Here is a 9559-nt window from a genome sequence, read left to right on the forward strand (position 1 = left end):
ACTCAGTAAGAACAATTTCAAGCGCCATTTAACACATAATACACGATAATAGATCATCCCGTCACATACTACACAACAATAATGTCTTAATGTTTTTATAAAATTGCAAATAATGATACAGCAAATGTTACAGTGGACAAATATCACCGTTACAAATAAGACATTGATATCATGAAAAAACCTAAATTTTGATGTCTATCGATGGTACTGGGAAAGTGAAGAACCGGATGACATTCAATGAGCCTAGAGTGGTGGTTGCTCTTGGCTATGACAATGGGATGAATACTCCGGCACGGTGCTCCAAAGCTTATGGAAATTGCACAGCTGGGATTTCACAAACTGAGCCTCACATTGCTGCTTATCATTCGATTTTGTCACATGCAGCTGCTGTTCAGAGATACCGTGAAAAGTATCAGAAAACACAAAAAGAGTGGTCTTGCTCATCCATAAATATTGGCTTAATTTCCTTGGTTTTTTTTTTCCCTCTCATCTCAGTTTATAAACATATATGTCAACGATTACAGTAACATTTCTGGGACCATCACAACACTAATGAAACGAATAATGATGGCCCTCTGGTCTAAGAAACAAACCGGTAACTTTATAAGAAATTCCTTGCTGCTGCAACTCGAAAAATAGTTTACAACTCCTATTTGTATCTGAATTAAAATGCATCATTCCACACATGTTGTAAAGCATCAAGTTATATAGAATATGAACATAAACTGATGTCTAACAACTTGCTAGATTAACATTGACCAACTCTGGATATCAACCCCAAGCATTGAAAAATCAAAATGCAAGACACACCTAATGGCCTCAGAACCAGAAAGTCCCAGCAGAGAGAAGCAAACAGCGTAAAACCAGAAAACTGCACTTGATGCAAATAGATAACTGCAGAAAAAGCAACCTAATGGCCAAAAACTTGGAATAAAGCTGCCTTCCAGTGAAGCAAACACAAACACAAACACAAACACAAGGTCATATATTCAAAACTGCAGGCCTGATAAACATAAACACAAACACAAACATAGGACAAAGAGGGTCCTAAATGCTGATAACAAATTACAACTTTTCTCAAATACGTACTCTTAACCTGAAACTCATCGCAGTTACAGATTGCAGACTCAAGAAGGATCTTAATAGAGTACGGTAGCTTATCTGCATCACAAGCATCAATACAACCACAGTCAATACATCATCACAAAAACTCACACTCGACACTCAAACAGTAAAACACTCCACTAGTCCACTGAGCATAACAGAACAATAAGGCCCAGTTTGGCCAAAATTTCTTCCTTGTCGAAAATAACAACACAGCATGATTGAAATTCTGCTATCACTTTCATTTCATTCATTTTCTAAGAAACCAACAAGGATCAGAAACCACAGCTCTGAAGAATCATCAAACACAAACACTAAAGTCCCATTGAAACAAAAAGACAAATCAATCAAACAGTCGGTGTGGGATATGAAAAAAGAAGAAATCTTTAAACAAATTCACATCCTTTATCTGATCCCACTTCAAATCATAACAACCTCAACCCACCAAAAACACCAAAACCCAGAAGCCAGAACAACCCAGATCACGATGTCGCTCAGCTTCTCAAGCTACAATAACACAAACAATGAAAATAAGTTGAAAGAAAACCAACAAACAGTTGGGGACAAAAAACAAGACTACTATAATATGGAAGGTACGACATTCTACACATATCATATGAGGTCTGGAACAAAGTCAACAAACCACAACTAGATTCAAATCAATGATATTCTTTTTTAAATGATGTACAGAACAGTAGATAAGAAATCCACTAAACCAAAAACGAAGAGAAAAGTTGAAGAAACTAAACTACAACAGCACTTCAATTTGAGAACATGGCAAAAAAAGACCAGTCCCTGAATTTCAGGAAACCAGACGCTCTTAAGGATCAGTTTCATCAATTAAGAAAGACCAGAGAATAAAATGTTTACTTACATGCACAGTCATCTGCTGCAAGTCTGCTAGTGCTTTTTGTCTGGACTGCAGTGAAGAAAGAAAAAGTAATTTAGGCCTTGCCTTAACTTAAATTATTTCAGAAGTATCAAAACTACTAGGAAGTCGGCACATTCATTGAGGGGACAAGGTGGCATACACTGACTATAAATATTAATTAACAAGGGCAAGGACTCAAGGAGTGATGCAAATCACAAATAAATCAGGCCAACAGAAACCAGGTAACTTCTGTTTAAGTTAACCAGCTTTAAATAAACTATTAAACTTGTACGTACCGACTGATTGGTTACCCATCTTTCGTAATAATGGGTGTACCTCTCTAGAGAGTTCTTGGCCATCTCTCTTCGTTTCTCTGCCTCATCGTACTGCAAATAACCATATCACAACAATCAATCAATAATGCCACTAACTGAAATAATACAAGAGAAAAATCCTCAACTATCAAAATAGAGTTGCAAACTACGTTAACGTACCACTCCCTCCTGCTTTGCTGTCTCATAGCGGTTACAGGCATAAAAGCCACCTGTCCTCTCACCATGTTCTGACCATGCACCAAGACAGAGCCTGAAGGCATGTACAAATGCATTAGAGTTCACAGAAGATGCATGATAACATGCAATGCAGCTTTGAGATACCAAGATAGTGTATCTAGAAGACAATAAGAGGAGCCTAAGGTGATAAACACCGTTTTACAAAATTAAAGCACACCAGAAACAAAAGGCAAGCAACCACATTGCGAAAATGCTTACCAGCAAAACTCAAATTTACAAGGTGGTGTGCAAGTGATATGCATACAGCCTTGGTTTTTCTCAATGGGTCATTTGCACTTGGGGCAAGGCTTGGAATTAGCCAATATCCTGAAATCCAGCAGCCATACAACTTAGCAATGAGGCCTATACATAAATACAGACAACTACAGGATTTTTGCAGCCACTGTTTATAATGTGTTGGGGAGTTTAGATTTTTATTGAACCAACCAGCCCTCTGATTTCCATGTGCCAATTGATACAATAGAGAGAGAGAGAGAGAGAGAGAGAGAGATTTAAGTTCTTGAGGATGATTTCGGATAGACTCTTCAATAAATATAATAAATCATTTAAAACAGAAGGAATCTTGAAACATATATTATCTTTCAATTCATGACTGCTGTAATTAACCCAGACAAATACCTATCTTTCTTAGCTATTGTTCCCGGAAAAATACTTATACTAGAAATGAAATATCATGATTTTGTTAAGATATTTCCCTCCCTTCAATAATTTATAGAATCATTAATAACTCAGTGTTTAATATTGACATTTCTGCAATATCTAACAAACTACATTCTTATGCTATAATACAATTAAAGTATATATATCCAGGTGGACAAGGGTAGACAGGCCAGCACAATTATGATGGTACATCTTGGGCCACGCAACCGCTTTATATCTGCACATAGGTTATCATCTCAGCAATCTGCAATCCTATGGTCCAAGGAAGTCCAGCGTTCACATCTAAATAACTTTCTTTGAACTTTATAATTTTACTTTCCTATCAATAACTAAGATATTCCATATCAATTCATATTTTCAGATTCGGCACTGTTCTTCAATATCCATTTGGCCACTGTGCCACAATCAACGGGGCGATGAGCTTCTTCAGTACACTGCAAAGTCAAATTCACAATATGTAAATGCCATAAAGCCCAGATACTACAAATCCATAAGCAGCTAACTTTTTGGCAAGTATTTTTCGAGGAATTGATATCCAAGAATGCATTTTATCTGATATATCCTTATCTTATTTGACATTCTAATTTTTGGAGATTGATACAGAGAAAAAAGTGATACAAATCCAGTGAAGAAGTTTATCTGATATATCCTTATCTTATTTGACATTCTAATATTTGGAGATTTCTGGCATCCCCTATCCATGGGTAATTGATGAGCACAGACATGCAATTCACTATCTATAATCAGTGAAGAAGTTTATCTTAGAGAAATTCAGAGACACTCACGTTCCATCAAAAGCTATATGAACAGCGGCAAGTAACATCATAGCTTCCACTACCAACAATAAAATCTATAGCATAATCACAGCCTGGAGCAGGACACCATGGTGGCCACCAGGGAGAGCAAAGGTGGAGGCGCCGATGGTGCACGAGATGTCGTCCTAGCACCGAGAGAGAGAGAGAGAGAGAGAGAGAGTTGAGGGAGAAGAACTGGTCGAGGAAGAGGAAGAGAAGAGGCTGGTCGTGTGTGTAATTCCTTCAAGTTCATGACGGTACCCAATGGTATTTTGAAAATTTCATTAAACCTTCGCTGCTTCTGGCTTCTAAAAGCAGGCCTAGAGTGGCTTCTGCTTTTACGTCCAAAAAGCCGGTGCTTCGTAGAGAAGTTGGCTGTTAGGAACTTTACCAAACACCAAGGTAGGTTGTGCTTACAAGCAGGGGCGCTTAAAAGCTCCCCCAAACGTAGCCTAAAATCCAAAACACTGGATTACTGATTACGTTGGGAACATCACATGCAAAGCCAACACGGGCCCCCACCCAAAGGGTGTTTTGGAATGTTACTTTTGGAAAAAAGACTTGTGGCAAAGTCTGACGCGTTCATCACTTCTTTGTAGATTCACCATCGACCAACAATCAATTCATGCAACTGCGACTTGTTTTAATAAACTAATTCATGGTTTTTATTTTTTCAACGTTGGTCACATGACTCACATCCTGACAGCAGAAGATTGAAACCTCTTAAACATTCTTCTTCGGAGCAGAAATAGACACGACGCTAAAACATATAAAGATCGGGGTAATCACGCATATCCAACTCTTCATGGCGGCCGACACCGCTTAACTCTCCCTATGTAACTCACCACAAATTTTCACTAACGGGTTTAAATTTTTTTTACATCAAACAAAAATAACATAATGGTAGTTTACTTTCAAAAGTAATAAAAAAAACGTATCAAGACTTTCAAAAATGACCTCAGTCTATTTACCATCAATTGTTCATGAAAAATAGAAATGCACAAGACCTTTCACTTATTTTTTAATCGGAAATAACAATTTAACCTCTTTTTTTTTTCTTCTACCTCAATCCAATCCTCTTCTAAAGCAACAGCAATGGATGAACAGTAACATTTCTAAGTGATTTGACAATTTTACCCCTGCTTCTTACTCTCACAAGTAGAACTTTCCCCCTGCTTATTGAAGAGAAACGGTTTGACTTGTTGCAGCTGTAACTGGAGCTTCCTCTTCCATGTAATTATAACTCATCAATATAGACACTAAGATCCAAGGAAGGGATTAAAAACACAAAAAGGAAAGGAAAAAGGAATTCCAATTCATTAGAAGTAACAACTAATCAGCAATTCATTAATTTCAAGCCAAAATCGTTCCGATCATGATCACTCAACAACAGGCCCCCCACCTAGGGCTGCACATGGATTGGGTTGGATCGGTTTTGACTCTAAACCGTCTCTATACTAAAGTGAGCGGTTTAAACATTTTGGACAACCAGTTATTAAAAAAAATAAGTTTAACCTGATCCAATCCAATCCAATTAAAGATGGTTTGGTTCGGTCAGTTAGGCGATTTTAACCTATATTATATTAACATACTTTTTATGAAAAAAAATTCTAGTAAAATTCAATCTAAATAATAAAAATTATACTAAATAAGCATAATCTAAATTTAAAATACAATAATCAATAATCCAAAACCAATATTCAAAAATCAAAATCTAGAATAGATCGATTCAAAGTGATTGATTTATTTGATGGCTTAGCTATAAATACTAGCTTAATATAGTAGTATTAAAGGTTAGAGAATGAGAGATTGAGATATGTGATATGAGAGGATCAAATTAATCATAGCGATTATATACTATAAATTTAAAACTTAGTCTTATTATATTTCAAACATACCGGTCGGTTCGAGTTCTACGGTTTAAACAAAAGAGAAACCAAACCAACCCAATTCATAAATGGTTTGGTTCGGTATTGAACCAGCTTTCAATTTTTAAAGTTAAAAAACCTTAACCAAACTATATTTACCGGTCGGTTTTGACCGGTTTGTACCGTGTTTTGCACACCCCTACCCCCACCCCACCCCCACATACTATTCATTTTCTTTCTTTCTAAAACTCGCTGTGTGATAGATTCCAATTCAGAAAAAAACACCAAGAAAAATAGATTTATAAAAAAAAAACGCCTCATAAGTCTCATAACCACCAATGCCAAGCACCATATAAAATAATTTGGATGAAAATGTTTCAAATCAACATTGTGATTTGAAATCAGGAAAGAAAATAGGCAATCCAATTTAAAGTCACTGTAACCAAACATTCAGCCCTCACTACGAAACTTCTTAACACACTGCTCTTTCTTTATTCATAAATTCTACTAGAATGACCAATGATCATTCAACTATACCACACACCAAAGGGTCCGGATCAATGGACACAATATTTTACACTCATTTTGAGCCCTTAGATATAAAAGCATTCAATGATTTTGATTAATTGTCTTTAATGACATGACATTAAATTTCTACCCAACAAAAATTAAAATAATATTAGATTAAATTTTCTTTTATCAAGGAAAAAAATTAAATCTGAGATTAGAAAAAGGAAACAGCACAAGATCGAGAAAAACTAAGATTAGGAAGAAAAAAAAGCATAAGATGATGAAGAGAAGAACAAGTACTCATCTTCTGGCAAAGCATGAATGGAAGATTGATGAGATTAAATTATAATTTAAACTAAATTAAATTTTCTTAATGAATTCTTAAGATGGGATTAGAACAAATATTACCCAATTAAAATCAAACAAGAACGAAGAATAAGAACTTCATAGTATCTGCATATTTCTACATTCAAATCTTTTATCTCCTTTTCCCTTTGCAACCAAGCAGACAAGAAACTGGTAACAATGAAGAAGCCAAGTAACTAACTAGAGAGCCTGGCATGCATTTCTTTTTTTCTAGACACCTACTAAATACTTCATGCATTTTAGAAATAGGATTAATTTCAGTTTACCCCCCTAAGGTTTGGGGGTGTCATCGTTTCACCCCCTGTACTTTCAATTTTGAATTTTTACCCCCTAAACTTTTCAATTTCAATCAGCCGTGTCCAATTTCTACTATTCCGTCCAAATTGGATGTTAAGTTTGACTTTTGAGGACTAAAATGGTAATTTCAACATTAAAAAATTAAAAAATTAAAAAAAATTCTTTTCTGTTTTTCTGTTTTTTAGTTTTTTTTTTTTGTCTGTTTCTTCATTTTTTTTAATTATTATTTTTATTTTATTTTGTCTTCAACCTATACACCACAACCTAGAGTATTTTTTTTGTTTTTATAAACCTATTATAATTTGTGGTGTATAGGTTGAAGACAAAATAAAATAAATAAAACAAAGAAACAGAAAAAAAAAAACAGATTTTTTTTTATTTTTAATTTTTTATGTTGAAATGACCATTTTAGCTCTCAAAAGTCAAACTTAACGTCCAATTTGGACGGAATAGTAGAAATTGGATCCGGCTGATTGAAATTGGAAAGTTTAGGGGGTAAAAATTCAAAATTGAAAGTAAAGGGGGTGAAATGATGACACCCCCAAACCTTAGGGGGGGTAAACTGAAATTAATCTTTAGAAATATGTCATTTCAGTGCTGCAACTGATAGTTTATCTGGAAAATTAAACAAATTTTTTTACTAGCTATATAACCCTTTTAAGTGCGCATTAAGGACTGCAGAAAACTCAAACCCCAAAACTCCCTCACCAAGACCAAGTGCTTTGTCAAATACCAAAATAAGAAATTCATCATGAACTCTTCCATTCATTGTATTTAAAAAAAAAAAAACTAACTGTTAACCCCAATTTCTAGGGCTAGGTGTTTAAGCCCGAAAACCCAAGATTCGGACCGTCCCGTCAAAACCCGACCTGTACGGGCCGGGCCCTGACTTTCAGAAATGCAAAAACACGTTAGGCCCGTTTTAGATAACAGAAACATGTATCCCTATATTATTGGTTATAAGATAAGACTCAAAATCCTTATCATAGGTACGATCTCACTGGATTACAATCATCAGCCCTAAAGGCCCAAACGTAGTTCACTCCACTCCCACTCTACACAATCTGCTGAACCTAACCTAGCCGCCTCTCCTCCTTCGGTCATCACTCAACACTCATCACGATCAGCAACCTAACCGCCTAGCCTAGCCGCGTCGCCTGCCTCTCATCCCTCGCCTTCTTCTTTCTCAGTTTCTCCCTCTCTGATTCTCCTTCTTTCTCCACCTCTCCTAGCCTAGTTATCAGTCATCACGATAGCCAAGGCTAGCCGCGCCGCCTGCATCTCCTTTCTCCTATTCTCTTTCTTTCTCCGCCACTCCTAGCCTAGTCATCACGATCGCCGTACGACCGGCCTCCACAAAATCCGGCTCAGAGAGTCAGAGGCTTCTTACCTACAGCATGATCTCGACGCTCGTCGATCCAGTTTCTCCCTCTCCGATTCTCCTTCTTTCGCCGCCTAGCGTAGTCATCACGACCGAACAACCTCTGCAAAATCCCTGAGAGGCCAAGACGTTAATTCGGTGATTGTTCTGGCCGGTCTTCTAGCCTAGTCACCAGTTGCGATTGTTCTGGTAATTGTTCGAATCTTACTTGATTAGCTACAAATGAGGGTTTTGGAAATTATGTCCCTTTGTTACTATAAAGTAAATTGATTTGAACTCTTTGTTTGTTTGTTTGTCTATAGCTCTCAGTGCGACTATGCGAAGAATCATACTGCTCTTGTTATGGCTCTGGAGGTTTGTTTCTTCTGCCAGTGTTACTGAATCAGTAGTTTAAACTTTAAAAGAGACATGATTGCTATTTTTGATTGGCTTCATCATATGAATAAGGTCCAGTTTGTTAGTGGAATTTTGGTGGGGCTCTTGAATAATTGTTTTGTTTTACTTACTGGTTTATTGTGGGCATATGCTTCAGACCTTGGTTAGACAGCATTCTAACAAACTGGAATCACCCAAGCTGAAGAAGGCTGGAAAAATGGCTGCTAAATTGGTGTATTTGAATTAAGACTTTCTATTTCATTGCATATTTGTATTTTAATTTGGACTTCGTATTTAAATTTGGACACTTTCTATTTGAATCGTAGCTTCAATTATTCTTGATAAGTATTTGAATTTGGATATTATGTATTATGGATATTCCAATTTGTAGCTTGAACTTTGGATCTTGATATTGTGTTTTGATTCAAATCTTCAACAGGTTGATATGAATGAAATCTGGATATATAGCAAAGTAGATTTGTATATGTATATATATATATATATATATAGGCATATGGCAAAGGTAAAATACAGGTTTTTAGGCCCGAAAGCCCAGCCCAAAATGAAACGGGTCTGTCCCGGGCCGGTCCTTGTTTGTGTCAAAACGGGCTTTGAGCCCGGGCCCAATGAAATATAAGTCTGACCCGGCCCGTGCCCAGCCCTACCAATTTCAAAACCTAAATCATAAAATAAACAATATTCTACAACTCTAATTTGATGGATATATCAACCCCTCTTATGGTTTCATAATTATTGGTCTT

At 36.4% G+C, this 9559-nt stretch overlaps 1 protein-coding gene across 13 annotated transcripts; it reads right to left on the minus strand.

Annotated features, from left to right (window-relative positions):
* LOC112185969 (probable E3 ubiquitin-protein ligase ARI8) lies at positions 1-4384 on the minus strand. Of its 13 annotated transcripts, none has more exons than XM_024324309.2 (9): positions 3993-4384; positions 3553-3641; positions 2746-2853; positions 2470-2560; positions 2272-2361; positions 1979-2023; positions 1540-1611; positions 1090-1161; positions 1-387 (listed from the first exon to the last, which is right to left on the minus strand). In XM_024324309.2, the coding sequence occupies exons 3-9, from the start codon at positions 2787-2789 to the stop codon at positions 244-246; spliced, it is 558 nt and encodes a 185-aa protein (XP_024180077.1). In that variant the 5' UTR covers positions 2790-2853; positions 3553-3641; positions 3993-4384; the 3' UTR covers positions 1-243. The 13 variants fall into 13 exon arrangements, 12 of the variants coding, with proteins under 12 accessions (XP_024180077.1, XP_040370067.1, XP_024180076.1 ...); XR_005806100.1 differs by adding an exon at positions 811-940 and having other exon boundaries at positions 251-387; positions 2746-3641; XM_024324311.2 differs by adding an exon at positions 811-936 and having other exon boundaries at positions 251-387; positions 2746-3641.
* Between the last annotated feature and the right edge of the window lie 5175 nt (positions 4385-9559).

This window comes from Rosa chinensis, chromosome 2 (assembly GCF_002994745.2).
Source record: "Rosa chinensis cultivar Old Blush chromosome 2, RchiOBHm-V2, whole genome shotgun sequence".
NCBI classification, from domain to species: domain Eukaryota; kingdom Viridiplantae; phylum Streptophyta; class Magnoliopsida; order Rosales; family Rosaceae; genus Rosa; species Rosa chinensis.

Bases quoted from the DNA above. Each gene is read 5' to 3' on its own strand.
- LOC112185969 (XM_024324309.2), bottom strand. From the start codon at position 2,789: ATGCATATCACTTGCACACCACCTTGTAAATTTGAGTTTTGCTG. The intron at 1,612-1,978 runs GTAAGTAAACAT...GTGTTATTGTAG, and splicing joins TGCAGCAGATGACTGTGCAT to CTTGAGAAGCTGAGCGACAT. The intron at 1,162-1,539 runs GTTGTTATGATT...CTTGTGATGCAG, and splicing joins GGTGTTTTTGGTGGGTTGAG to ATAAGCTACCGTACTCTATT.